Source organism: Takifugu rubripes, chromosome 20 (assembly GCF_901000725.2).
Source record: "Takifugu rubripes chromosome 20, fTakRub1.2, whole genome shotgun sequence".
In the NCBI taxonomy this organism is placed as follows: Eukaryota; Metazoa; Chordata; class Actinopteri; order Tetraodontiformes; family Tetraodontidae; genus Takifugu; species Takifugu rubripes.
Genome location: NC_042304.1, coordinates 5,543,179 through 5,569,656, shown reverse-complemented (window position 1 = coordinate 5,569,656; position 26,478 = coordinate 5,543,179). Strand labels below are relative to the sequence as shown.

Below are 26,478 nucleotides of genomic sequence, written 5' to 3'. Positions count from 1 at the left end.
TTTTTCAGAACAACACAAACGTCAAATACTATTAATTTCTACAGTCATACAATTGTAGAAATAGTTTTTAGACCTTCTGACTGTCGCAATAACTTTCAAATATTGCGTGCTTTGATGGTTTGCTTATCATTTAAAGGGTGACGCGTTCGGTTCCACATCAACGTCTCAATCACCCCCCTTCATCCCGAGGGCGGGGCTTTGTGATGTAACTTGACGTCATATCGCTTCTGATTGGTTACCACACCTCAAACTCGAATATCATTGGCTGAGCTGGGAGGAGGCGTTGAATTTACCAGGAGTCAGCCACCCGTCAACAGCAGTTGCTACCGAGGCTAAAAAGAAGCTCTCATCCCAATTGAGAATTAGTCCACCTAAGGTGTAGTTCAGTAGGAGCGGGACAGTCGTTTATTTGTGGGCGTCGCAGAAAGTGAAGTAATTTGTTGTTTTGTTGTAGCCTCGAAATATCAACCATAGCCCAAAGAGCGAGGATGTTGGTCCCCGCGGGAAGATAATGAAGAGGCTGCGTGTTTTGTTGCCGTGCCTGATTGTAGCTCTCCTGTGCTGGTAAGCCTGGCCCGACACCTTCACTTTACTATTCATTCAACATTAAAGGCGCGTCACACAACTGCGATTCTACAATGTTTCGTCAGAATTGTGCCGGCCATCCCATCTGTGTTCCTTGATGTCTGCCGCCGCGTTCTCCCCCTCGCCTGCTCCCCATCGTTCATTGACATGTATTCTCAACTGTGGCCAGTTGTCAACCTCACATTTACTGTTAGTTGCTTTTTTTTTTATGAACAGCCATGTCAATTTCTCACATAGTTCGGAAGGGAACCGGTGAGGTTTGGCGTTCGGGGGATTTTAGTGGGTCAGTAGGTTAGCTAGCCAGCTGTTGAATAGCAGTGCAGCTAAATAACAAATACCGCCAGCAACCTTCAGATAACATCGACTGATTCTTAAATAAGTCACGCTGACAACCTCTGTGTCTTTATAATTACTGTGTCACGCTTATATATATGTATATATCCCCCCCGCAGAACTTTAACCAATCGATGTCTCATTGTTGATTATGTTTTGGTGAAATTAGCTTGATGGTTTCCCTGAGTTGATACAGGCTACCCTCATTGGGGAAAAAAAACCATTTATTGTTTGTGATTCAAATGGCTTTTATGGAAAATTGGTCTCAATTAGTATTATGGATAAATACGCAAATGGTGACATTTGGAATTTGCTTAATCTCAGAGTCGCTGCCCAGGTGCAATAATATGTGAAACTGGATTAGCAGTGCAGCAAACATGCCACTTTTATCCAGACTGGAAACAGAAGATTTTGCGGTGTAAGATTAGCCCCTCTTGCCCCTTTTTCTCTGAGCATAAGCCACATGCCATCTCCTTTTTTAATAAGGAATACTCCAAGATCTTGTGAAGAGAAATTGTTGTGGTGCAGAAGAGATACAGGCTGGAATAAACTTGGTCAGACTTTGGTCGGACCAAAGAAAGAAATCCCAGCTAAACCCACTTCTTGGCCCCCATTTGCAGTCTGTGTATCTTTGCTTTCATCTACGTTCCATTTAGAATTAGGGCAAAAAGGTTGGGGTAGTGCTCGTGAGTTCATTTCATAAACGTAATTAGTTTTTAAATGAATAAAACCTCTCCTTTTAAGAGCAGGCCATGACGTCGCCCCCCCATGTCAAGCCATGTTTTTGCTCCCATTAAACCACTTTGCATTTGTTTTCCCCACTAATACCATCAATTAACAGGGACCTGTTAATTGATGTGCAGGCATAGTTGTCATTTTAACGCGAAGCCTTTCTGGTGTTCTACTGCCAGTTTCTCACTCCTCCCTGCCAACTCTCACACATCCCCAGAGGAATGCAAAAAAATAAATAAAAAATACACAGCAAAGTTTGAGTGGTCCCAAGGTTTTTAAAGCAACAGAAATTTGATGTAGAAAAAGAGCTCTGTGTCAAGGCTCTGTGTTAGGCTTAAGGAGGGGGGGAGGCATTTTGTTTTCATGGTTCACGTGGATATGGAGCATTTATTTTAACCTTGAATTTCTTCAAATGGCCAGGACTGCTTGGATTTCCAGTTCAGTGGTATGTTTCTTGACTGGCTGTTGTGCCTGTGTTGAAGTGTACTGTTCGTTGTACTCGGTGCGTCACACTGCTCGCACAGTCGGCCACACAGAGCTAACTGTGTGTACGGTGTGCTAGTTTAGCCTGTTGACAACAGCAGCAGGAACAGTTGTGTGACTATTTGAGGGCATTTATGTGAGGATGCGCCTTCTGCATCAGGTGAAATCTCATTTTAGTTTCAGGTGTGCGCAGTTCAACCTCATCTTTAATTTAACCTTGAATGGTTTGTGATTGTTTGCATAAAAGCCGGGAAATGATCAACTGGGTTCCCTAAGATGATCTGTAAGTCAATGTGAACAGTTCAGGCAAGATTATAGCGTTTGTACAAACGTTCAAGAGCCGTGGCAACATGACATCAGCTCGTTCTTTCCCAGTGTTGTAGGATTATTATGTGCACAGGCATTTGGAAGATTATTATGATGCCACATCATTCTCGCCACTTGAGATAATTCTGCAGCCAATTGACCAGCTGGGGATTTTAAATTACATTCCAGTGTGGCCAGGCTCTAATCAACCACAGAATTAGAGTATTGATCCTGAGGATCGGCAGGAAAATAGTGCTACTTGAATTTGACTAGTTGCACCATGATGGTGATATTTAAGCAGTTAAACCTCCTTTAGGGTCCTAACGTGTGTCTTTTCTTGTGCTGCTTTACCAAAGGCATCAGTTATCTGTGTGTACCGCTTGTTTAGAATGCAGTGTTTGCGTTCAGCGGCGTCGGTGTTGTGGTTTGTCCTGCACGTGCAGAGGACGTCTGCTCAGACGCTGAAGTGATTACCCAGCAAAGGATTAAAATGATTTTTCTGCTGTGGTCCTCCGTCAGAACAACGGCCTCTAAAGGTATTGTGCGCATAGCTGCAGGCTCCCCCGTGAAAGAACTGTATGTTCTCCCCACATCGTAAAAGTTGCCATGAGGCAGTTGTTGCATAACTATCCCCCTCGCGTGGCCCGTGTGCATCAGCGGCAGAGAGCCTGACGTCACCAATGGTTACGCTCGTATTTCCTGCTGTAGACACTCGGCATCACCTGTGGTGGCACAAACAAACAGGGAAATGTTACATAATAGCTAATATCTTCTTTTGATGAGCATAGCTTGATGGGTTAGGTTCACAAACTAGCATCAGTTTTACCATAGGAGTCACTTATCATATCATGGGATTTATTTACTGGCGGCAGGGAGCTCAGCGTATCACGCTTTTGCTTGCGTGATCATTTTCTTGGAACAGTTGTGCAGAGAAAGCTGAGCGGCCAGTAGCCCGAGGCTCCATCAGGGTAAAAATGCCACTGTTTACTCTGCTCCTGAAGAGTAGCATGAAGGGGGAGTTTTAAAGGGAAAAAGTTGCATAAAGACTCCAGAAAAACAGGACTTTTAAAAGGGCTGAGCTCGGATAAAGTCGACAAAACTCACGGGTTTCCTTTTGTGCACATGTCCACATGTTTTAACTCTAAATTGAAAACCAAACATGCTCTTCTTTTCTTTTAAATAAAAAAAAATATTTTGAGGTTTTTGGGTTTTTTTACATGGTAGTTTTGAATTTCTAGCAGGTTTTTCCCCCCTTTTAGAACTGTGGCTTTTTACCTGCCCTTCCTCCACTTTGGACACTCGACTCCTTCACCTCCAACAACGACTATCTTGTTGTCCTTGCATTGCTTGCATACGCCTGTTCAATCTTCTTTCAGCATTTTTTGTAGGAGTGTGTAGGAAGCATGTTGTGCGTCAGCGTGCCCGCGTGCTGTTAAACTTCTCTTGGGGGAGGGTAACTGGCTCAGCCACTGAAGAACACTGTGTACTAAAGCTCATATCCTCTCAGATGGATGGATGGATGCATGGAGAGATGGATAGATAGAGCTTTAGTATGGCGCCCAGTGTTTCCCATATAGAAATGAGTAGGTGGAGGGATGTTTGATGCCACGTTATCATCCTGCTCTTTCATCCCTGTAATAAAATATTGGTTGGTATTTGGTTGCCATCCTTGCTGATGCACACATACTCTGGAACAAAGCACATTGTGGGATCCGCGCCCATCCTCACTAACCCTGCGCTGCCAAGTGGCTTTTCCTATCGAATTTCATTACATCACATGACTGCGTCCCTCAGACCCATTGTCCCGGTCTGACGGTCCCGACGTCACGTTCCCAGTGCTCTATAATCCCAGTCTGTGGACGATCCACACCTTTACATATCACATCATATTAGTGTTGTCGGAGTAATCAGAGGGCGCTGATGTTTCTCTCAGTGCTCACGGCGTTTTCTAGAGAAAGAACTGAAATTATTACTAATATTATGAACATTTGGAGTTATGCGGAGGGGGGGGGGATTGATTAAGTTTAGAGGGAACATTTAAGTGGTGATATTACTGTTTTCTTTGTTTAAAAGATTAAAAAAGAAAATTGCCTAAGTCAAGTAGAAAGAACTGTGTAATTAGTAAATGATGTTTTTTTGTTATATTAAAATGTTCTGGTTTTACAACTACATTATTTATAATATGTTTGTTTATATTCATATAAGTATTGTAAGTATGGTTGTTTTTTTTAATACTTCCAGGAGTGTGAGGAACCGTCTTTACTTGCCATAATTTTATATAAATTGTTTTAGATTTGGTGTTATTTATTTTTAACTCAACGTCGGGAAGAAAATGTCTCATTATCTGTTGGCTGAAGGCTTGTAAAAGTTATTTTTCCGGGCCGTTCTGTAACCTGGTGCCACAGGCCACCTTCCAAACAGAGGTGTGTCTGTTCATTTCACCCGGGAAAAAAAGCCATGTGTAAATTTTTCAAGGATTATTTCACGTCACCGTGTTGGCGTAGTCAAAGGCAGATCCTTTTTAGATTTGGGAAAACAAACAAGCTTTAGAAACGGCCCGAAGGCCTGTGCAACATTTGTGCTTTATTGATTGCTATTATCTGATGTCATCTCACAGAAGTACAGGATCTTTACCAAAAGGTCTGGGGAAAAAATCCGGTTTTCATAAACAAATAAAATATCTTCTATAACTAATTCCAAACTTATATAAGGAAACGTTAAAAAATAAAAACAATTTTAGCTCATATGAAGACTTTATTTACAGTCGTACTACTTTTTATTCCTAATGTGCACTTTTATTGATGGATTTTAAATATGTATGTGGGGTTACTTTGACTGTAAAAAAAACAGGATTCACACCTACAACTCTTTGATGAACGAGACAACCGTGAACATCCTTTTATTTTTCATAACTGGAATTCTCTCCTGCATCCCTCTGAGGTATTTCTCGCTGTTTATTTGGTAAATATCGACCATTAAATCCCCTAGTTTGCATCATTGTCACGGACCTACTGAGGTTTATTGAACACAACACAATTCTAATCACTGTTTTTTTTTATGCTGCTGAAGTGGAAGAAGGGAAAATATTAACTTTTTTTTATCTGGCTTATATTATTTTCATAATCTTTAGAATCCAGAAGAAATGAAATTGTTAGATTAAATCATTTATCCCCACTCTGGATCAAATGGTTTTAATAATGGAGCTAAAAAAGGGGACGGCTCAGCAGCAGAATCCAACATTGCCTATAAATAAATGTAGCATTGCTTCCTTTCAGTGTGTTTGACGTAGTGATATGCATGTACATAAAGGAGAACTCTGCAGCCTGTAGATTCAGAAAAGGATTCATTTCAAATATGATGGGATGTTTCTGACGCCTGCTCCAGGCATGTGGCTTTGCCTGGTTAAATCTACTGCTGAGACTGAGAACCGTTGGCCTGTTCCCCAGTGTTAAACTGCTCGCTCTCAGCTACACCAGCACGGAGGATTAGAGGACGTTTAGGTGATTTCATGCTCCGATATGGGAGGAAAAAGGAACATAAAAGCAGCGCGCACAAACATGTCGCTCCCCTCGGGGTCAGATTTTGGGCTTTTCCCTCTCTTCCCTGTGAACTGTGACAGCAGGTTTTTGTCTGGCTGGCAGATGTACTGGCCTACTTTCAGTGGTGAGCTCTGGCACATCTTCCTGCCCCACAATCCATGCCCACGTGGAGGGATTGTCTCTCCTGGCTGCTTTCTCCCTGCCCCCATCCCCTTTGCCTGCTACATGAAGTTAAAAGTGGTTTCGGTCTTGCTGAATTATTTAGGTCTCTCTGTGAGAGTTATTGGACCTTCTTTGTTAGCGAGTGTTGAAACTTGCAAATGGGGCCAGTTAAAGGAAGCTAATGTGCTGATTCATCTGTTTTAACGTGAACTCATTTCAAGGATTCTCATGTCAGACACGATTTAGCTTACTTTTGTTTAGGGCTACATAATCAAGCTGAAAAACCCCCCCCCTAAATATAGTGTAATATCAAAGATGCTAAAGCTACATTATGTTGCCATAGTTGAGATGGGGACGTGTGGTGTGGCTGATTTAGCAAAAATAAAACGGTAAAATGCTTTAGTACTGCACATGCTATTAGTTAAAGGCTGTTTGTAAGGAGATGATAAGCAGCAACAGACTGAGCTGAGATTTAGGCTGAGCGAGAGAAGCTCCAGCTAATCTGTCCTGGTTCAGATAATGAGGTGTGTTGCAGGGTCGTGCCATTGGACACAGGTTTACACCTCATCCTGTTAGATGCTTTGGAGAAGAGCAGAGAACTTGGTTTGCACGCAGCTGGAGCGTGTGTTCGACTTCCTTCTCGCGGCCGAGTCTATTCTGAGAGTTGCCTCTGCAAATTCATCATCTCTTTGTCCAGCCCAGTAAGCTGGCACGGAACGTTACAGTTGATTTATTCCACATCTCTTGCTTTTGAAAAGTCCTAAAGCCAACTGGAAATATCGCATGACCTTGCTGCTTGGAACACAACAGAGGCAGTGCTCCGGGATGTGTGCTCTAACCAGTGGTTGTGTGCGCCTGCAAAACTAGAAAATGTTCCGAAATTTATTGGCTTTTCCTTGGAATTGTTATTTAAAGCCGTAGACACAATAGCCTTCTCAGATCATCCCTTTTCTTTAATATGTGGCAAACAAATATGTGGCAAACAAATTCACTTAAAGACATTTGAATGTTATTAAAGGAGTTTTCATTTTTTCCTGTTAGACTTTTGAAAAAATATAAAACCTCCAAGAAATGAATGATGAAACGAAACTCCTTTTTGCTTGTGGCTCTTAGGTAACTTGCCATTTTTGCCTGTTCCTCCCAGTCTGTTCTTCCTCCTGTATATTCCATTAGTTCCTGGGTTAATTGTGTGCACTGTTTGCTGGCTAAGTCAACATTTATTCACTGGGACACGTTGCGGAAGTCCTTCAGGTTTGCATCAAGGAAGTTTGTTCTGGGCGATTTACTTTATGACGTGTTCATCTAAACTCACTCTGTGGTGTATCACCTGCTTCTAATCCTGTGTGTACAGGTGGTTTCTCATCTAGGGAGGCAAATGCCGGAGAATTGGAGCATATGCAGACAGCAAACTAATTGGTGAATCAAAGAGCGTTTAAATGTGATCACTTAGCTTCTCTATTTCGCTCCTTTTTATATAGAGCATCACTAATGTATAGCTAAAGAAGGGTGAATACTAGGCTTATCTCATATATTATATGCAGTTCAACACAAAGATACGCAATTAGTGTATTTTTTGCATATGTAAAGGCATAAAAATCCTTTAAATGGAAGTGGATTTATATATTTGTGCATTATACATCAAATGAATACATAAAATCTGCACATATGATATTTTATAGCTTTCTTTTGTCAGGACTGATAGATTTTTCTGCCCATGTTTGGCAATCTGCTTAGCTTCCCTTTAGCTTGTTTTGGTTAACAAGTGCACAGATTTGAACTCATAACGACAGAGAGTCTTATTTATTTTCAGCATAAACAGCTGCTGGGATTTCTGGTTTATGTGCTTTACATTTTGTCTTTTTAAAATGTTAAGCTGGCCTTGTCTTCTTATGTCTGAGTGGGAGACAACACAGGGACGAGTTGACCTGAAGCTTTGTAGGTGTTGGAATACAGACACTTTATCATCTGCAGGGATCCAAAATAACTAAAAGGCAGGGCGGGTTTTCAGAGTCAGCTGTTGCGAGCAGGTGCTTCTACCAACGTCGTCCTTGTGACATTTCGCTCCTGAGCACTTCTACTTTCACACACACTCTCCAAACCGAGTAAAAACCGCATGCCGTTTATTTTGGTTATGGTTTGGTTAGGGCTATTTATGATCTCATTATGATGACTAATATATTGTTTTTATTATTGTTATATAATTATTGCCTGTTAATTAGATTGTCTTTGAAGTCTCAGCTGAATGAGCGACAAACTCCAATGTTAATGTCATAATTTAATATGGAGAAGCTGTGTGATTGACGGGACACTGATGTGTGCAAAGTATTTGTAGTCAGGCTGACAGGGCGCTAACATGACTGTCCATGTGCTCTCATGTCACCGAAACCAAGCCGCTCTGGTTTCATCGTGGTCGGGAATAGGGCTGTGTGCTTCATGTCACTGTCAAAAGGGGCCCGTGTTTCTATAATGTATAGAAACTTGCATCATACAGACCGGGTCCTCTTGACACGGTGTTGTTCCGCCTCTTGCGTTCGGTCTTCTGACTCACTCTCATCATTGCTTATCATAGTTTGAGGACATTCCCATCATCCCATTCAAAGACACTGCCCTTGCTCTCTTCTCTACTGTATATTTAACTCCTTCAATGAGGGAATAAAATGCATAACCAGCTCTTTTATTTATGGTCATTGGAGACAGTTTTGTTTTTTATGGTCACCCTCATTATCTAACAGAAACCTGGTGTAGATTTGCATGCGCTGTGAAAGAACTCATTGGAAATATACCGACTCCACTACAGTAATTTGTACTGTTGTTGAGCATAATTGAACGCTGTAGCTGTTATTGTGTAAAAACTCCTTCAATCGTTCCCTCTTGTATGAAATATCTTTTGTTTTGTTTCAGGTACCCCAGCAAACATGCGGATTGTTCAGAGCAGAGCTTTTCAAACCCAGATCATGCTGCTGGGGACCAACACCCCAGCAGGCAGGAGCCGGAGCCGGAGCCTGAGTCCGAGCAAGACCAGGTGCCTTTAAACTTCCGCATCTTTTTAGAATTGATCATTTGCATCTAGCGTTGGTATCACCCTTCACTGTATGTGAGGTGCTGTATTCTCACTGGATCACTAATCAGGATGGGCTGTGGCTTTTGTGGTTATCAAAGCACAGGACAGGAAGTGAACAATGCTGATACAGAAGGATCAATATTACCAGTTTGTCTTGCTGGCTCACTTTGGATTAGTGTGCAATATTATATTCAGCTGCAGGTCAAAATATACGTAACAGCTGCTCTTACTCATTTTTCCAGCTTATGTATATCACTGTACTTGTATTCTCTTCAGGTCATGTGATTAGGTCAAACATGACATAAAAGAAACCCTGTTGCACGGCACAATGAGCACACTGTAGGTTTGCCTCAGTACCCCATAGATCTGGATGTGCTTCAGCCTGGGAGTCTTTACCAACCAGGCAGGTTGAATCAGGGAGACCGATCTGACCCGATGCTGCCACGGACTGAATACGTAACAAATGAATGTGCTTTTCTGAGAATATCGGCAAATAGTTTTGCATTCCAGCAACTCCTAGGGCATGTCAGGGCAGTTTAGCAGGCCTCAGTCATCAGCTCTTATCACAGCGTCTTAATGTGTCAACAGAAAGTCTTTCTCACAGGCCTGAGAGGTAACGGCTGTGTAATTTGCTGGGAGGCCACACTCATCACCTGATTGTGCTCGAGTTTGCTCTGAGAGGGTTCATAAGATTGCAGTTTTCAATAAAGTGCTAACGTGTATATTCTGTATGAAGGTGTTGGAAGATTGGGCAATGCCCGCGTCGTACGATTTGGGACTAGAGACAGAGAGAGCTGCCCTAGAGAGGCTGGAAACCCAGCTCGTACAGCAGGAACAGGTAACTTTTATCTTTCATTGAGTTTTTTTTTTTTGGGGGGGGGCGGGCATTTCTGATTCGTTGTACAACACCTGCAATAAATGAATGAGGTGGAAATAACAAACATTAATCATGGCGCTGATGTTTAGCTGTCGATGAATAAACTCGTCTGCTTGACCCCTCCAGACTGTGAATCTTCATGAAGATGAGGTTAAGGAGACCAAGCCCGACCAAGTTTCTGATACTGACCCTATTGCTCCTGAGCCGGAACTCTATCCAGACCCCGCCAATGAAATAAATGTGCAGGCCTTCCCCCAGGACCACATCCAGGAAGTCCCCACGTCCTCTGCTCCCGAATCGGTTCCAGCTCAGGAACATCTGTCTGCAGACAAACTAGCTCCAGGAGAACTTTTTATTAATAGCCCTGATTTGCACCCAGGCTTTGAGTCACAGTCAACAACACCCCCAAATGATGCTGAGGACACACCTACCTCCCAGAGTGCTGAGCCACCACAGCCGAGGTTAGCTCACTTTTACTTCTGCATTCCTGACAGCTTCTCTCTGGCACTGAAACTTGGCAGGAAAGTAAAATTACAAGCAATCAGCAAGTGGATCCTTATAGGTACACATAAAATGGTTTATGCTGCTGCCATCGCCATGCCAACTAGCACGTTTCCTTTGATGTTCTAGGCGACTCATTCATTGATTTTCTGTTTTTTTTTTTTTTTTTTAATCCTGGATAATACCTGAGAGGTAAAAGGGAAAAACACTAGGCAAGATCCCGTCACTGTGTCGGATGGCTACATTATACTGATACTTTTTATGGGCTTTGCAAGAAAAGTTCACTCAGCTGTGGAAGATTTTCCCCGGGGGAATTTTGACCAGACGAGTGTGACATTCTGCGCACAAAACCTGTTCCTAAAAGCGGAAATTTAATAGGAGCACGAGAAAACTCTCCATTCCTTTTGACCGTTCATTCACCCTCCCCTCTCTCACTCTTATCCCACTCACTCACACACACACACACACACACACACACACGGCTCCTCTCCTCCTCATAGCGCTACCTTTCTCCACCACTTCATTCCGCTCTCTGTACCTTACCCAGTGAGTGGTGGTCTGGTAAAAGCCGTGTATTTTCTTTCCCTCAGTGCAGTGTGGGTTGCCAGTGAAGGAGGTGAACTCCCATTAGACACCTTTGTGTTTGCTGAACAGTCACAGTGTTGGGTCTTTCCCCCCGAACTGGCAACCTGTGAAAACGCCCCTTTTGGCAGCCCTCTCGTCAGGTGAGTTCGTAATCGCCCTCAAGATGCCAGTCAAAGCGCGGCGGCAGGTAATCAAGTCGCCAGCTAACCTCTCTGCTGTGAAAACGCGCCGACCTGCTGACCTTGCTCTCCACTTGCTTTTGAATTTGATTGGATTTTATTTGAACTTTTTTTATTTTTATTTTTATTTTTTTTAATCTTTTGGACATTTTGGCTGTACACAAGGACTGTCAAAGCTTTGGAATATATGGAACATTGTTGTACTGGCATTATTTTGTGTGTTGTGTTTGATATTTGATTTGATTTCCTCAATTATTTGTGTACATTTGTCTCATTACCTCCCCTCCCCCAACTTCTTTTTATGTCCTGTAGTATGGATGAGGCTGTTGTAGAAGAATCACAGTTGGACCAGAACCACAGCTCTGGTCCTGGAGCCGAGTTCCAGTCTGGCCCAGATCATTTGGACCAGGAGCAGCAGCAGGATGGACCAGAGCTGGAAGAGGAGCTGCCTGATTTGGATCTGGAGGACAAACCTTCACACCAACATATACAGAAGGTGAGTTGCAACTTATGCTTCAGAACACAAGATTTTTTGTCTAAATACATTATTAAAATTGCTGCCTTTTTCTTGGTTGACATCACGTTAGTGTAATAGATTATGGAAGCAAAGAGCCCTGCTGTGTAGTTAGAGGCCATTCAATTTCTATTTAAGGCTTATTTTCCTAGCTAATCAATGTCTGATAAAATAATCAAGATTAGTCAACAAAAGAACGTTATCTTAACTACCAGCTCTGTGGTTACTCCAGTTATACAGGTTTAGCCAAGGCCTATAGCGCACGTCCTTGGAGATTATGCCGAAATGTATCGATGTGGAATGAAGACATTTATTTGTACAGGACACCCTTCAATCTATTATGTTGCAAACTCCAATTAGCATCAGTCTGCTTTGGGTTAGGATTGAGGTTGGGTGGGGTTAGTGTTGGGGTTAGGGTTGCTAAGAAACATGTGCGGAGTTATTTGCCTCACATTTTTGTATGTTCTGCTATCTTGAAGCAATAAGCTGCTGATTAAGTGTGGTGATAAAAGTGTCGCTCGTGTTGGAGTGTTTACGGCCTGAGTTCTCAGAGCGGCTGTATCGCACAGTCCAAATGGGCGCTTACATAATCCATCAAATTATTATTCACAGCTCAGTGCATCTCCATGCTTCAGTGGCTGGAAGCTAGCTGATGCATGCCTGTTAGGTGGCTAGTCAGTGCACGGAGTTCTGAATGCCAGGTCATGGCATTTAAGACTTTTTATATGAGAGCTTCGTCTTTCAGATGGCTTTCAGATATACCAAATTAGCTTGGTAGCTGTTTCACATAGGCCCCGTGTTGCTGTGTAAATACTGTACTAAAACTACAGGGGAGGTGTGAGTTTGACAGCACGACTGGGTCGCTCCAGGGTGAAACTTCCCATCCATCACCCTCGGCAACAAAGATCAAATTGTGTGCCACAGCACAACTAAAAGCAAAAGCATTCAAAGCTGATCATAGACACTAGTGCCTTGCACTATGGTCAGAAAGATAACGCTGATTTGATATTCTGTATATATTTTCATTTTCAAAATCTTCTTTGCTTTAGTTTGATGTAATCAAATAGCTGAAATATTCACAATATGGCAACAATCGTCGCTCTTTAGCTAAATTAGCAGACTCATATTTTGAACCATTGGTGGGGCTGCAGCTTGCGATTTGATTGGTTATCGCTGAGGGCGGCGCAGCGGAGCAGCATGGAAGTCGACGGCTGGAGGCCGTTTCACCCTAGAGCAGGGGTCTACAACCTTCATTATCAAAAGAGCCATTTCGCCCCCTCTTCCACCCAAAGAATAGTTTGGAGCCGCAAAAAATAATCTTTTATAATTTATTTTAACCTGTTACAACCATTGAGTACAACAAACAGAAGTGCAGTGTGCATTTGTAGGCCTAATTTGAAATAAATTGAGCTGTGAACTATTTGAGTCCTTTATATGTATTTGTAAAAAGTAAAATAAAAACTAGTCCCTTTTTAATAGAAATAAAACAATTAGCTGCAGGTTTAAAAAGAAATATAAAATTGGGAAATTTTCTGATCAATTTCTCATTTGTTTTTAAAGTCAGAGAATTGATGCTCTGATATTTTTAGGAACAGTTCTTTTATATATAGTCTCCATCTGTGAACATCTTCCCCCTCTTTACAATCTCCTGAGCTGCCACAACACCAGCAGCTGTAGTTGACGGGGAGCTGATCCACTTCCGGAAAGGTAGTTTGTTCTCTTCAGCTTTTCATCGCAGTTCCAAAGTTGCCCTCGTTTGCTATTTTTGGTCTGATATTTTTCAGCAAATGCTAAGTGCTTGATTTGAAGATGTCTGTCAACGTTACAATTTTTGTAGTTCGCTATTTTCTCGCCACATATCAAGCACACTGGTACGCCAGCTTCTTTGGAGGTGAAGGCAAATGATGTTCACGCTGAATTAAACTTTTCATCTGAGACTTTTACTTTTTGGAATTTCTTTCATGGTTATTGCAGGGTTCACACATTAATATAGCCACCAGCAGCTAAAGGCGGTGGCTATTGACCTTGATGTATATTTAAGTTGACAAATTCTAAATTAAAAAAACTAGATAAAATTAGATTGGATCAGCTCAAACTCCAAGATAACTGTGCAAGAAAATAAACAAAAAGATTATATAAATTAAGAACCTTTATTTTTGTGGGGGGGTTTCTGTCAAGGCCAGAGGCAGCCTCTACAAGGAGGCTGCCGACCCCTGCCCTCGAGCTACTGAATCAGAGGGTTGGGAAGATTGTGGCGCTGTGATTGGTCAGAGCTCTGTGGGCGGGGAAACACACAGGTAACAGGTAACCACCGACTGGAAGATGACAGCAAGGGCTCCACACTCTACTGAACCTTATTTAGCAATAGTAGATTAATTCACAGCATGCTGTTAGTTTGCTTGTTGAGGTATAAGGATATTAGGAGATTAGTTGAGGTAGCTGTGGCTATATGTGTGTGTGATATTCATGTTTGTGTGGTCCAGGCCGGGGATGTTCCTACATCCAGGGAGACCGACCCTTCAGTGCCCAGCAAAGAGGATATTCCGACTTTTGATGAGTGGAAGAAGCAAGTAATGGAGGTGGAGATGGAAAAAAGTAAGTGCTTGCATTATTAATTAGACATGAATGGAAAGTGACGGCTAAACCGGTGAACCCTTAATCTATATCGGCCCAGATGCTTGCATGAGCGGCGTGTCATGTTCTCGTGCATGTTTGATTTGCATCCTTTCCTCCCTTCTATTTCTGTCTCTTTCTCACCATCTGTCTTACTTGCTGCTCCGTCCCCGTGCACACTGTGTGGTGGTCAGTAGAGCAGTAGAGCGTGTTTATGCAGGTTGTGTAATCCAGTTACTCGTGCCTGCCGGGCAACGTTTTCCTTTTCCCTGCATTTGCAAATGGACCTAATGTCAGACACCACTTCCAGGTCAGTCGCTCTATACCTCAACCACCGGCAGCCCCAATTCAGCAAAGAAGGTCCAGAAAAACTTCAAGAATAACTACGCCTCTGTTGAGTGTGGGGCCAAGATTCTGGCTGCCAACAGTGAGGCCAAGGTCAGACATATCCCCTTTAAACAACACACACACACATGCACATGCAAACACACACACACACAGAGCGCTCGGTACAGACATCGTATTAAATCAACAGAAAACCACTACAGAATAGTTTATATTCAACGAGGCATTAGAGCGTACACACAGCACTTTGATTAAAACAATATTTGTAGCTGTTGAATCATTTAGATGAAATGAGAATTTGATGATGATGTTGATTTTGACTGCTCCCCTTTGACAGAGCACCTCAGCTATTCTCAAAGAGAATATGGACCTTTATATGCTAAATCCCTGTAGCAACAAAATTTGGTATGTTTACGTCCAGATGATTCACAATTTGTGCTGTTTTGGTTTCTATTTTGAACTCTTCCATTCTTCTCTCTGCTCAGGTTCGTCATCGAGCTCTGTGAGCCCATTCAAGTCAAACAGCTGGACATTGCTAATTTTGAGCTCTTTTCATCAACACCTAAAGATTTTTTAGTGTCCATCAGTGACCGGTAAACTCGCTGTGATGTTTGTCTGTTTCCTCCGTTAACCAGTCAGAATTTTACGTAACATTCCTTTTTCAACCTCCAGATATCCTACTAGCAAGTGGGTGAAGCTGGGGACTTTCCACGCACGCGACGAGCGTATAGTTCAGAGCTTCCCACTGGATGAGCAGCTTTTTGCAAAATATATAAAGGTGCTGCATTTATTCTTTCTCTGCTCACAGAAATTACAGATGCATTTGAAAGGAGGAGCTGTGCCCCATTTAATTATTCCTTCTACACACTATATTACAGTTAAACGTTAAAAATGATGCGCACACACATTAACATCCCTCTGGTAAAGCTGTACGACAGAGCTGCAGATAAATCCCATGAACAGGATGAGGACTTGAAGGACAGAGTTTAGGTGTAAAAGACTAAAACACACATTCGCTACAATCAGCCTAACTACATTTGAGTTTTGGGTGTCGTACTTTTTAGGCAGACGGACACCCTCAAGCTTCTGACTGAGTGGAAGTTAGATTTTCAATATGTATCATGAAAGATTCAGAATAGTTTGTCTTTTTCTAACCTCTTCCTGTCCTGTCTGCAAAGGCTGTTTAGTTTTAGTCTGTCAAATGTTTAATTTGCACCACTGCATGCAGGAGCTTTTATGTAACAGCTGTCAGCAGGGGAGGAGGGTGGTGTGCTGAGAATGTGACAGTTCAGTTCAGGTTTCACTGTAAGCTGATCACCTTTTCACAGACTTTGACTACATCTCTCCAGTTTTCCCATCCTGTTTATCAGGGATCTTCCTGAACATTAGATTTCCTTTTGTCTGTTCGATGTAACCAAGCTGCTTGAATGATGATCCTCTGCCGTGTTATGACATCACGTGTTATATGCGGATTTCGGCTGTGATTCATGTGCTTTTTTTTTTTTTTTTTTTTTAAACCTGCTGTCTAAGCATTGCCAGTCTTGTCTCTTTGTCTGCTTCCTGGTCAACTGTCTCATCTGTTCCTCTGTCTTTTTGACTCATTTCGCTAGTATTGTTCTTGTTGTAGAAAGTTAGCCCAGCAGAACACTTGCTTGCTGTTTGCATCAGTGCTTACTGATTTCTTTTTCTCTTTTTTAAACTTTTCTCTCTCCTGTCTTCTTTTGAATCAGATGTTCATCAAGTACATAAAGGTTAGCAACTTTCTCTCTCTGTCAGAGGTTGACATGATTCAGATTAGGGCTGCACAGTATTTGAAGAATCCATTATAGCAGCATCAACATCTGCAGCGTAAAACCTGCAAAGACTGCTTGATAGTCTCCACCTTAGATGGAGACACGACTGTGAAAGTAGGCAGTTTATAAATAAACAAATAATCAAGATCAGGATTTGCATCTATTTAACATTCGAACAGTCTCGGAGTAAAATTCAACGTTTTAAGTTCAGCTTAATATGCACATAAATTATGTGTTCCTTTGAATTGAAAATGGAAATCAACATATTTATAAAAGGTGATATAGTGAGTATATTATGTTTGATTTAGAGATGATATACTTTCTTTAATGTCCTATTGGGGAAATTCAATTATTCTGAATTATCTCACCATGGCTTTGCCTGACAGTTATTTTCTATTTTCTCGGTATTGTGCAGCCCTAATTTCAATGGGTGCAATGTGACAGATTTTTATTTTTAATGCATGTGAACAATATTAAAGTGTAACATGTACACACTCCATAGCAGAAGTGTTAGCACTCTGATATTTAGTTTTTTGGAACAGTAATAAATCATCTCAAATGGTATTTAACATTTTGTCTATTTTTCTGACAGGTTGAGCTTCTTTCTCACTTTGGATCAGAACATTTCTGTCCTCTGAGTCTCATCAGGTAAATACTGTAAAACCGTGAAATCCAGTAGCTTTCTAAAGCCTGGACATGACAGGCTCCAGTGTGTTGATTCCTGCGAGAGCTTTAAAATAAATAAACAAAACTGGTATCGTTCTGACCTGAACAGCACATTTAATCTGACTCATCTGTGAGTTCCTTTCAGTTTCTGACCTTCTGCTGTGCGTAGGCTTTTTTCTGTAACGGTGTATGTATGTGTAGGGTGTTTGGAACCAGCATGGTGGAGGAGTATGAGGAGATAGCAGAGTCCCAATACCTGTCAGAGAGAATGGAGTACTTGGATGAGGACTATGGTGAGATATAACATGCATTGTATTATTTGGTGTTACTTACATGGTTTGCTGTTGTATTCTTTTAGAAACAATTATAGGTCATTCAGTGGCTCCTTTGAAATTAACCTGACGTGAGAGCAATTTTAAGAGTAAAATACCCTAAGATGAGCTCAAGTGATACTTTGGGGCTTCCATTAAACATAACAGACTAGTCACTTGTTAATGTCGGCTAATATTTCCTGAATTGAGACAACTGTTTAAAGAATGTGTTTGGTGTTGAATGTGGTGACTTTTTCTGTAACTTTTGACAGACTATCCACCCGGCTACCAACTAGCTGATGACAATCCAAACGGTTCCAAAAATCTGCTCGGCTCGGCAACCAGTACGTGAGACAACAACACACGCTGTGGTGACATAATCAATCTGATTAGATACCAATTATGAATTTTGTTGAGCAATTTGTGAGGGTAATTTAACTTGGGCTCAATTTATCTTGTTTTGATTAACAATGTAAAAGAACATACTATGCTTACTTATCATTCATCTTGTAAATGTTATCGATGTGTTTCTGTGTAATGAAGTTTTAGTCAGTGCTGCACCCACAGCTCATGTGGATATGAATGAATGAATGTTGTGCCCCGAGTTACTGATTGTTTTCATACTGTCCTTGTAACTGTTGTTGGTGTTTCTAGTTAACCTCTGTGCATTGTTCACATTTTAGATGCTATTCTGAACATGGTGAACAACATTGCTGCTAACGTGCTGGGTGCCACACCAGAACTGGAGGGTGGAGCAGAAAGTGAAGGTACCCATCTGTCATCCAGCTTAACCTTCCGGTCTGACTGTCACCCTGTCATTCTGCATTTTCACATCTTTGTTCATTTGGTCTGGTTTTATCTAATGCCTATGAAATAAATCTTAAAATCTCTCTTGCATCATTTTAAATGGACAGAAAACTAACTGATCTGGTCACGTTTACTTTACATTTGTACTCTTGGATGCTTTTAAGGTGATTGTTTCATTGTTTCAGGAGACTCTGTCGTCATGGTTATTCTGTAGAGTAAGAAAAGTCAACTGAACTTACTTGAAGTGCTGTTTTTATTTGAGATGTCAGGGTTCTGAGGTGTAGTCTTATGGGACTCTTGCATTGTTCTTGAGCAGCCACTCCTTGTAGGCAGGGGCTGGGAGAACGAGCTTCACCCAAATAAATCAATCATCTAAAACCTGTAAAATCAGTTTAGTGTGAATCGGCCTGCTTTACAGTTTGGGTGGCTCTACACACGTTTCCTTTAGTTCACTGTTATTCCATCTTCCCTAGAGTACAGTTGCACACATTTTCCTCTACAGAACTTAAAGCAACCTGCTGGACCGGCCTTCCTGTTCCCTGTTACTGCTCTCTGCCATCTTGCTGCCTTGCTTCATATTGTTTCAATTATCCAGCTCTAAAACTTCCTCCTGAGAGATTTTAAAAGACAAACATACTCAGAATGCATAGAGACTGATGCTTATTTGGTTTAGGCAAATGCAGGATCGAGCAGTGTGTCTGTCAGTCTGTGTTTTAATCAAGATTAAGATGTGCCTGATGCTCGGATTTCAATTTTTATATAGTTTATTCTTTCGCACAGTTCATTTTAGATGCATATTTCTATCCTTATTGTTTTACATTATCTGTCACTGCTGTAACGGCTACAAAGTCTGAGTTCTGCTTCCATGTGAGCAGGCAGTCAGAAGACAGATGAGTTCAAACTGGACTGAACTGGTTCACAGTATTTCTGACTTTTCCAAACATGGCCTTGCCAAACACGCTGTGCAGCAGAAAGTGTCTCTCTGTTCTCGTGTGTTCCGGACAGCCACATAAAGTTGAAGAAAGCCACCAATGTTGTGCAGTGTTTGCCGAGCTGTTATTAAAGTTCTCTTCTGAGTTTAATTCGTGCTTTTCCAAATGACAGATAATATTACAGCAGAGGGGGCTGACAGAGGGGGCACAGAGGCATCTCCCGACTTTGCCTTGTAAGACAAATCAAACATTTACACACATCACCATCAATTCAATTTTATTTAAAGTTTGATGATTAATAATATTCTGACATCTGACCTTTTCTCATACACAGGCTGGCGTCTGCAGAACTGGAACATCCTGCAAGTCAGGAAAACTCCAGTGAGTCCAGTGGCCCTTCATCACTTAAAGACTCTCATGACGACCGACAAATTGTTACTCTGGTAGAAGAGGAGGAGGAGGAAGAGCCCAGACAATCTACTGTCACCTTGATGGAAGAAGAGGGGGAGGAGGAGGAGGAAAAGAGAGAGGAGGAGACGAGGGATGCGGACAGGAAGCAGCGGGACAGTCGCATCTACTGCCCTCTGTTTTCCTCCCTGTCTCTGTCCTGCATGGCCAGTTTGCCGGAGCTGCTGCACCGCTGGTGCTCTGCACGTTTGGCCAAGGAGAGACTCCACAGCCTCAGGCGGAGGCAGTTGAGCATTCAAACACACGCACACCCTGGCCCAAACACACCTTCCCACACGCACACGCTTCCACTGATCCCCGCCCCCGCTGCCACACCTGTCAAAGAAGATGTTCCTCTGACTGAAATTGCCCCGGAGCCCAAGGTGCCTTCCATGCCCCAAAATGATGGTAAAACAGTGGAGGTTCACATCGAGCCCAACTTTCCTGACACACACACTCCAGAGCTTAACATTCTTCTGGAGCCTAGTAGAACTGTCATCCCCACGCACGGCTTCTCCGACCCCCAGAGCTCCCAGATGTGGCCTACATCCACCGAGGAGGTGAAGGTTCTCGTTGCCCAGGCCACGGGCTCCACTCCCCCCCTGCAAGCTGCCTCTATCCTTGAGACACAACAGGCCAGCACTGCTGTTCCCACCCTCAGTGCCAGCATTTCCTTGCAGTCTTCTGAGGTGGCCTCCTCTAGTGATGTGGTTCTTCCTGGCTTTGAACAGCCTGTTAAGCCTGTTCCTAAAACATCAAGGCCCGAACCCGTCATCCCTCCTCTGGGTGACCTGCCCACAGCTCTCCCTCTGACTGACGTCCACGTAGATAAGTCAGCTGCAGACAGTGGGGACTCGCAGGGGCTTAATGTTCAGGCTTCACAGCCTAGCAAGAAGCCGTCAGACTCTGTGGCGCAGAGCGGAGAACCTCAGCAGGTGGAAGATGTGGCGGACGAGGACCTATTGAGCTCCAGTGGGAACAGCAATGTCCAACGAACAGCTACAGACTTCTATGCAGAGCTGCAGAGCAGCGGAGAGCCTAATGCAGGAGCAGCAAATGGCAACGGGATATTATTGAATGGAGGAGCTGTGCATGGCTCCAACCAGAAGGAGAGCGTATTCATGAGGCTGAATAACAGAATCAAAGCACTGGAGATGAATATGAGTCTGTCCAGCAGGTACCTGGAAGAGCTCAGCCAGAGGTAAGCAAAAGAACCCAACCAGCAACAAACAGAACCCAGCTCTGGAAAACAGAGCCTCAATATGTTTAGTAGCATCTAACTAGTCCGAGTTGCTCAATATGATGGCGGACAGACAACAGGCTCTTAGCCTCTTGCAAATTCAATATGTCCTCTTGTGTATTCTAAAACTTTTCCATTGGAAGAAATACTGTGTCCAAGCCTGCTCAGCATGCTGCCAAAGGCTGCGATCATACGTCTGCTTTAGTGTTCAAACTGTTGTGCTTGGAAGTTTTCGAAGAATAATTACATACTGTTTCTAAGGAAAATCCTAGGACTTTCTCCATAACTTTTATAAGGTTTTACTAAGGCTTGGTGGATAAAAGTAGCAGCTTCTTTCTTCTGATATTTGTATTATAACTGCAAGAATGAATGATTGTAATTTTCCACATTTCTGTGATTCAGATATCGTAAACAGATGGAAGAGATGCAGAGAGCATTTAATAAAACCATCATCAAACTGCAGAACACCTCTCGCATTGCTCAAGAGCAGGTGAGTTCCAAAGAGTGAGCCAAGAGCCAGATGAGGTTTGCCACAAGCAGAGAATGATGAGCTGTTGTGTGTTTTAGGACCAGAAACAGACCGAGTCCATCCAAGTTCTGCAGAGCCAGCTAGTAAATATCACCAGACTGATGCTCAACCTCACCACCACAGTCGGCCAGCTCCAGAGAGAGGTGATCAAGCTGCCATTGATTTATACTCAGCTGGTGGATTTTACACAAATTAACGGACATTTAAAGCTGTGCATAACAAAACACCTTTCCTGTTGCTCAACCGCACTTAAACTAAACATGTTATCTTAGCAACACAACAGTATTTGACCTTTTCTGTAGTCCAACAGCCGCCGGGTAGCGAAGCTGTGTAGCCTGTTTCAATTTAAACATGCAACCGTGTACTTGAACATGCAAATACTGGGGAAACCAATGCAGAGCGAGGTAATGGCTGCAAAAACTATACTAGTTGTAGCTGAAATCCCCCCCCCCCCCCCCCCCCCCCCATCCCAGCAAACGAAAACCAAACACTCGTTATTTTGTCTGTTTAAACACTACACTTAGATGTGGAGGTGCACAAACTACAGCATAGCTGTTGCACATGGGAACATTTTTTTCCCATGAGAATTTAATTATATGAGAAACCCATAAGAATATGAAACCTAAATTCTCATTAAATAGACACAGCTGCCCACTGCAGATTCCCATCCATGCCCTAGTTACAGTTATTAAAAACATCGTTTAAATGTTCCCTTTCTTTCAAACCCTCGAGTGAACTTTAGGAAAACAGATTTCCAGAAGAAATTGTTTTGTTTCCTTTCTGTTAGTTGTGATGCCGGATGCGTTTTTCTAGATTTTTAACTCTGGGAGTGTTCCTGCAGGTGTCCGACCGTCAGAGCTACCTGGTGGTCTCTCTGGTTCTGTGTCTGTTTCTGGGCCTCCTGCTGTTTCTGCAGTGCTGCTGCAGATCTTCTCCCAGCACCAGCAGCACCAACAGCGCTCCTATTCCCAGGAGCAACCACTACCCCAGCCCAAAGAGGTCTGACACTTTGCTTTCATTCAGAATTATTTTGGAGTATTTTTATCTTCCATTCCTTTATACGACACGGGTTAAAACTTGTGTTTAAGGCCATGACTTAGGTTTTAAGGATGTTAGTAATGTAATTGACCTCTTTAGATGCTTCTCCTCCTATGATGACATGAACCTGAAGCGCAGGATGACATGTCCGATTATTCACTCCAATTCCCTTCCATTGTGTTCTACAGAAGGTAAAAAACACACCATAAAGTCTTTCCTCTTTTTCTTTGTTGTTCTCGCTGCTTTACACGCTAATGCTTACCATGTAACCTTTTAGCACTGCCCAGTTTATGTCCATTATTTATTTCTGTCCAGCTTTCCCCCCTGTTCCCCTTATTGTGTCCTTGCACATGCTTATAGGCTGTTATGCCTGGAAGTGCAAACACAAGGCAATAAGCTGGCCGAGATGCATGCAATCCAATAATCCCCCCCCGTTTCCACTCATCTGTTCGTGTGTGCCTGTTCTCACTTGAGGCAGGAGGCCTCCTCCCATCTCATGTCCACATGCAGGCTTAAGGAGTATAATAACAAAACAGGATGCTTTCTGAGCATATTACAGATCTTTGCAAGTAGGAATTGCTCCTAAAATAACCCACTTCAGGTGTGTTTCAGCACAATATTTAAAGCCAACCGTAATTAAATTGCTTCCTATCTACAGTAGAGACATCCTGTCATGATGAGGTCTTTGACTGAAACTACTTGCAAGGTCGCTACATGCTTACATTTGCTGTTACCCATCATTAACCCAGTCCCTCTCTCCCCTCCCCAGTGGGTCCAGATGACTTGTACATTGTAGAACCTCTGAGGTTTTCTCCAGAGAAAAAGGTATAGTGTTTGTTCCATCTGCTGCTGCTGTGCTGTGACATCCACTGTGTCTATTCAAGAACAATATTCTCTCCATTTTTTATTCATCTTTTATCCTTTATTTTCACTTATGTGACTGACATTTATTGTGAATGTGATATTGGCTTTAAGTAAAGATATGCAGTATAAAGCCTGCTGCTCCAGTGCAGGCTGAAATACCCCCGGGCCTTCACTGGTGCACTTTTGTAAACACATATAATATATGTTACTCACGGGTGGCAGTTCTTCCTCTAAAGGTTTCTTTGAATCTGCCTCTTTTCTCTCCTGTAGAAAAAGCGCTGCAAGTCGAGGTCTTTGGACAAGGTTGACTTCCTGAAAGAATACAATTCCTGTGCTACTCTTACAAATGGGGGTCCAAAATGCAACGGGTTCCATCCTTGCCTCTCACTGCCCTCTCCCCCTCCTCCTCCCCTGCCACTGCCGTCAGCCCTTCCCTCTCTCCCTCCCCCAGTAGAAGAGGTTTCTTCCCTTTCCACTTGCCCCTCCATGGAATCCCACCCAGAGGCCAGCAGCTGCAGCTCAACCGTCAACTCTGAGGAGTCCCACGTGAGCCGCCTCGCCCCACAAACTCCCCCGTACACGTCGGCCAGCCTGTGTAACGGCCACGGGCTGACCCTCGGTACGCAGCAGCTCGCCACCATGTCGCGCCAGGAGAAGCGTTTGCTAAAGAGGCAGAAGTCCCGACAGGCAGAGCTGCCGTTCTCTGCTGTGCCCAGCCTGCAGCAGCTTATCAAGGGAAACAAGGAGATCAGTGTTGGGACCATTGAGATGACGGCGGTCACCGGACATTTCTGAATACATAGTTTTACGCACAGAGACACAAACACACACACTCACACACACACTTGTATGCACTCTATGGTAGCAGACTTGAAAAGTAGGGAGAGAAAGTCCTAGGACACCCCAAAGAACCACATTGCCCACGGGCACACTGGCACACTTTGGAGTTGGAAGTGTCTCCACACCATCAAGTCCTTATCCACTCCAGTCCAAAACCCAGTTCTGAGTATGTGCCTTTATACCTGTTCAATGCTGAAAAGATGATATTTAGATAATGGTGTGACGCGAGAGACACTGTGATGGGGAGAGAGACACTGACAGAATCCCCCCTTACTGTATAAGCACATTTCCCCATTACAGCAGCAGTTTATTCCCAGTTTGAGCACAGTGAAGATATGCTGGCTCCAACTGGACGTTCCTTCATGGAATAGTATTAGGAGGCTCTTTCCTGATGGAACGCACCGTTACAAGAGAACCGAGGAGCGAGACAAACTACTTTATTTTTCTTTTCCTTTCTGTTAACTGTGACCATCATTGTCGTTCTTACTTTGTGTGGGACCAGAACTTGTCTCTCTGTCTCTCTTCTTTCATCTGTTTCCAAACAACCAATCAGAGCTGAATGATGAACAACGCCTTCCACAAATCTACAGCATCTTTTAACCTGGTATTTTAAGTCCAAGCGCATCAGTGTGTCGATCTTAGAGGTGCAAGGTGAAGTGTTCCGTCAATAATCGCAGGGGCTTTGGGCTGGGCCTGAAAAGCTTGATGACACAAGTAGATGTTGTGACTGCGAGGTCGGGTGAAATGGATTCAAACAGGCACACTTTGATTATTGTTTCACATTTTCTCTCCTTTGTCTTCATCCCCAACTGAGCCACCTCTCGTCACTGCTGGACTGCTTTATTAATATTATTTTAAATTATTCTCCCATCTTTTGTGGAGGTAAATCTTTTCTCTCGCCAGGGTACAGTGTATTTTAGGAGTATGGGCGAGTTGAACGCCTGTACCTGCTTCTCGCAGACACACGCATCCTACTGGGACCCTGCAGGAGAGTTTCTCTCAAGCCAGATTAATATATTTATTTATTTATTTATGTAAAGGATAACAAACGTTCTAATCTTGCAATTGACTTTGAGAGTGTCCAGATCCTGCAGTGTCACAGTAGTCAGCCTCTGTTACATGGAATAATAGAATTATTACATTGCAATACATTTATCCCACTTCTCCATAGATACCATTTAGTTGAGCCTGATTTTTAAATATTCTTTAGGCCTGAGCAGTCACATGTTCTCAAGCACCGACCAGATAAGCAAGTATCGATAAGGAAGTCCAGGGGGTCATCACACTGTTGCTCTTGTGCGTGCTCAGAACTGCCGGCCAGTTAAGTCATGGTTGCCGCATCTGTTAAATCATAGCGAGTGACATTATTCTCACATCTAAAAAAAAAACAACTGCGCTGAATTGCAGATGTGCACTTTTATTTTTGAGTTCTATTGAAGTTTCTGAGTAGCTCTGGTTGGTTGTACGTTTTGAGTAGTCTGTCTTTGTAACTCACACTCCTCTCTGTTACATATTATCCACTGAGGTCATGTGACCTCCTCACCCCTTCTGCACAACTGTGAAGAAAAGTTTTAGGTTGCCTGCTTTTATTCCCACTCTGATATGATCCCAGTAGGAGTTGAAAATGCTCAACCAGTCGTCAGGCCTGCTTGATCCTCACTCATTTACACTCTTAGTCTTTTATTCACCTGTCGTTGCTCTGTGATTCTTATGTGTTCACGTCACCTCAGAAGATCCTTGTGAGAAGAGTATAAATTGAAAAGGGAACCCAGCACAGATGGTTATGATTTGGAACACTATTAATGGGATTCTCTATGTTCCGTGGGCTGAGATTTTTATAAGTCTTTATGAATGTGTGATTTATTGTTTGTGTGGGAGTCTTTAAACCTGTATGCATGTGAGAATTTCTCAGTTTGATCTCTTGTATGTGTTTTTGTTATGACGAAAATTACTTTGACTATATATCCTAACACTGCAAACAGGTGATGAGAAATTCTAGCTGAGTATGCACTTTGTATAACTCCCAAAGCCTTTTTTTGGTTCTCTTTCTGTTAAGTGCTCTTTTCTTTCTCCCTTTTTTTCCCCCCTCTGCTCTCAAGAGCTGCACAGTACTTGTGAGCAGGAGCGTGCTACTACAAAATTGTAGTGCCATTAGAAACTGTGAATTTCTAAATAAAACCTTTTTGTTGTCTTTCA

General features: G+C 42.8%; 1 protein-coding gene across 1 annotated transcript; it reads left to right on the top strand.

Moving 5' to 3' along the window:
* Positions 1-236: 236 nt before the first annotated feature.
* Positions 237-26,478, top strand: suco (SUN domain containing ossification factor). Its single transcript, XM_011614578.2, has 25 exons — positions 237-376; positions 455-564; positions 9,042-9,162; positions 9,938-10,039; positions 10,205-10,539; positions 11,170-11,304; positions 11,656-11,839; positions 14,341-14,452; positions 14,781-14,908; positions 15,153-15,220; positions 15,301-15,408; positions 15,488-15,593; positions 16,546-16,566; positions 17,201-17,256; positions 17,476-17,567; positions 17,858-17,929; positions 18,269-18,352; positions 19,497-19,557; positions 19,659-20,972; positions 21,414-21,501; positions 21,579-21,683; positions 22,382-22,539; positions 22,678-22,769; positions 23,348-23,403; positions 23,713-26,478. Exons 2-25 carry the CDS (start codon positions 512-514, stop codon positions 24,235-24,237), a joined length of 4,176 nt encoding a protein of 1,391 aa, XP_011612880.2. The 5' UTR covers positions 237-376; positions 455-511; the 3' UTR covers positions 24,238-26,478.

Coding starts and splice junctions, on each gene's coding strand:
- suco (XM_011614578.2), top strand. CDS start 512: ATGAAGAGGCTGCGTGTTTTGTTGCCGTGCCTGATTGTAGCTCTCCTG. Junction 16,567..17,200: donor TGTTCATCAAGTACATAAAG/GTTAGCAACTTT, acceptor TTTTTCTGACAG/GTTGAGCTTCTTTCTCACTT. Junction 18,353..19,496: donor GGGTGGAGCAGAAAGTGAAG/GTACCCATCTGT, acceptor TCCAAATGACAG/ATAATATTACAGCAGAGGGG.